General features: G+C 34.5%; 1 protein-coding gene across 1 annotated transcript; it reads left to right on the plus strand.

Annotated features, from left to right (window-relative positions):
- Positions 1–396: 396 nt before the first annotated feature.
- Positions 397–3,018, plus strand: LOC109778881 (protein neprosin-like). Its single transcript, XM_020337466.4, has 6 exons — positions 397–549; positions 623–709; positions 996–1,184; positions 1,720–1,932; positions 2,044–2,193; positions 2,587–3,018. Exons 1-6 carry the CDS (start codon positions 412–414, stop codon positions 2,956–2,958), a joined length of 1,149 nt encoding a protein of 382 aa, XP_020193055.2. The 5' UTR covers positions 397–411; the 3' UTR covers positions 2,959–3,018.
- Positions 3,019–3,623: the final 605 nt, after the last annotated feature.

The raw sequence follows: 3,623 nt of genomic DNA on the forward strand, positions 1-3,623 counted from the left end.
TTGGTAGAGTCTAGATACCATATCCTTGTCACCATTTATTTAGGGATAACATTTTGATTTATATCTAGGAATGGATGGAGTAGAGTATAAGTAAATCAATCCCATTAGTATGATTTCTCCCAATGAATTTGTTGCAATTATGAAGATTTTCTTGTGCATTAAATGATTGACATATTTTATACGACATTAACACATTGAAATCTATGTAATTAGTGAGAACGAGACAATGAAATATGTACCATATCTTCTGTAAGTTAATAATATGCATTTATGTGCATATATTAAATCAGATTCTTAGGCCAAAAAACGCATTGCATGAATTGTAATTATTAAAATTGTGATAGGATCGGAAGCTTATATATATATATGAATGTTTTACGCATTATAAAATATTGACCATTCAAGGTTTACATGATGAAAGATTGTCAAGCTTTTAGGGTCACTCTTCTCTTGGCATATCTTGTTCTAGTCACCAGAGGAAAAGATGCCAGTGCTACAGAAATACGGGTAAATACCAGCAAGATCCAACAAATTAATAAAACTATTCGTGTAAGAGGTATTCATCTTACTCTATATATTTAGTATCATTTTTGGTGGCTAACAAACAGATGCTTCCAACTAGATGGAAGGAGGAGATGTCGTTGACTGCGTTGATGTGAATCTTCAACAAGCTTTTAACCACCCGTTATTGAAAGACCACAAAATTCAGGTAAAATTACTTTCATAAAGATATGGTTTACAATTATGTTTTGTCTCAAACTAATGTAGATTGATGTTCGGGGACATAATGATTGTTTTTTTTTTTTCTCATCTACATGAATGCTAGGCATGAAGAAAATTATGGGAATCGTTCATGATTTTCATGATAATACAATGCTTTGAATTATAATTTTTCATATGGTTTCTTCTGCTACTCACTTTTAGTTTTGAGAATCATAATTTATATTGGCTCCTTACATTGACTATAAGGTGATCAAGGTTTTCTTGTCAAATAGATGGAACCAAGCTCCTTTCCAAATGGACTAAATATCACATCTCCGTTCCTACATGATGTATTTGAAGCACATCCGCCTATTGTTGAATGCCCAAGAGGAACGGTTCCAATACTACGTAATAGTAGAATGAAGCATATAGCAGGAAAACTCTATATTAATGGAGTGATTAGCAAGGATAATCAACAAGAGGTGAATTTTCTATTATTTCATTTTCAGAACAATCTCGTTATCATAGGTTCATTAAATACGAGACTAGCACGTAGCTATTGCATACATAATGAAATGTAAACATAGCTAACTAAATACAAGGCAACATATACAAACTAAAATTCTAAAAGATTATTCTAGTGCAGAGGCATCTTTGAGTGGTGACATTTAATCTTTTAGTGAGGGTTGTAAGATAAAATATATGCATGTGAGTAACTCAATTTATAAACGGAGCAATCCACTCAGTAAGATGAATGCTTAGAATATACAAATGACATCTTTATTTAAAAATTGAACAATAAATTTTTCATTTTCCATTCAACAACATAATATGTCATGTGTTGACGTTCTTTCAGTTGTATCTGAAGGTATTTCATTTGTTTTACCATGTTTCTCCACCACTTCCTGAAGTGTTTTACCTATGTTCCATTTGACTCTCATCTTGCAACATAAAGATGTAATGTGTTGGTTAAATTGAATTATTACACTAACTGGCGTTAACTATTTTCGCTTGTAGGTGGCAGGAATCAAATATTATGGTGATGTATATGGGGCGAGAGCTATAATAAATGTTTATGAGCCAAAGGTGAAGAAATCTAGTAAAGATCTCAGTGCAACAAGTATTCAAATTGATAACTTCGGACCATTTGGCCTTGATAGTATAGCTGCTGGATATTCGGTAGCTCCAAACTTGGCTGGTGATAGCTCGGCGAGGTTTCATGTTTCTTGGGTAATCAATGATATTTTTTGACACATATTCTATTATCAACTATGGATATATTATAATGAAAAATTGCAAATATATAGTTTTTATTGATCCTTAAGCAAACATGGGTGCTAGGGTGAAGAAGGCGGACAAAGCAAGTCATGCTATGATCACACATGCCCTGGTTTTGTGCAAGTTAACCACAACTTTGTTCTTGGAGGAAGATTACAACCTGTTTCAGTCTATAATGGAAAACAATATGTGATTACGGTCCTTATTTACAAGGTACTCTCTTATTTTTCTAATTTTAGTTTCTCATGAGGGTTGTATTATGAGCATAGGCGATATAGGTAGTTCACTATGATATCGATTGAGTTACTTAAAATAATCATTATTGATATGCTTCCTATCGTCTTACACCTGCATATTATCTTTTGACACAAATTTGATATATCAGAAATATGATGGCTTAAAGCTGAACTCCTAGATTATCATACCATAAAAAGAGAATCTAGAAATAATTTCAACTATTAACATATATATTTTATTGATTAGAAACCCATGTTATAAGATGATATATATCTTTAGAGGAATAGAAACAAATGCATGCTATAATATTTAGCATAATAGCCTTGTATGCATTAATAGTCTTTCATTATGTGTCTTGAATTATTTTAGGACTTAATGACAAAGAACTGGTGGGTAACATATGGTAAAGACAATACACCCATTGGATACTGGCCAAATTCACTATTCACATACCTTAAGGACAAAGGTAATTTCACATTATGGGGTGGCTATGTTGCGGGCCCGACGGCTTCATCAGATTCTCCACAAATGGGTAGTGGGCATTTTGCCACTGAAGGTTATGGAAAGGCAGCTTTTGTAAAAGGCGTCCAAATTGTTGATGAGAACGGCAACCTTGATATTCTAAATGTGAACAAAGCCCTTGTAGTCAGTAGTGATTCCACGAAATATACAGTTGCTGGCTATGACTTTGATAAGTATGGTATGCATATGTACTATGGCGGGCCAGGTAATTTAGTCTAAAAATGTACTCAGCAAACTACAATAAAGTCATTATTATAATTATTGAGACCGACTTAGAAATTCGTCATGCAAAATGTTGTAATTTGGTGTTAAGCCGAGAGGTCCCATGGAGGCTCAAGGCAATTTTTTACACACATCATGTCAATATTTTTGTTAATCCTGGAGGCTCCGAGGCATTTTTCTGCAGCACACTGTTTTGACTATAGAAGTTACATATGGCCAAAAAAGCAAAGTTGTTCGTTTCGATCAAAAGCACAACTTTCATGTTGAGTGCTTCCCGTTTGAGGTCATTTTGAGAACGATTTCATGCCTACCCAAAACTAGTTCAATAGTTGTGTTTGTTTTGTTTTGCAAAAGCTTACTATTGTATATGCTGGTTTGGGTTGCCACATATACAAACTATCTCAATGCAAAACAACATCACAATAGAGCAACAAGCTGAGTATAAGCGGTTTCACAAGATGTGGGTGTATGCATAGCTTGAGGCCTTTGTGTTGAACCGTTGAGCCTTCTTAATTAACAAGTCCTCCAAAATTATGTCTGGTAGGCCTGGCCGGAATATACCGGCACTTATAGCGTCCGGTTAAAGCGCAAATGGTACACGGTGCACACCCCGCGATTTAACTAGGCCGGCCCATAAAGCGACCCACTTCTAGTTTTTCGGT

Source organism: Aegilops tauschii, chromosome 6, assembly GCF_002575655.3.
Source record: "Aegilops tauschii subsp. strangulata cultivar AL8/78 chromosome 6, Aet v6.0, whole genome shotgun sequence".
Taxonomy (NCBI): domain Eukaryota; kingdom Viridiplantae; phylum Streptophyta; class Magnoliopsida; order Poales; family Poaceae; genus Aegilops; species Aegilops tauschii.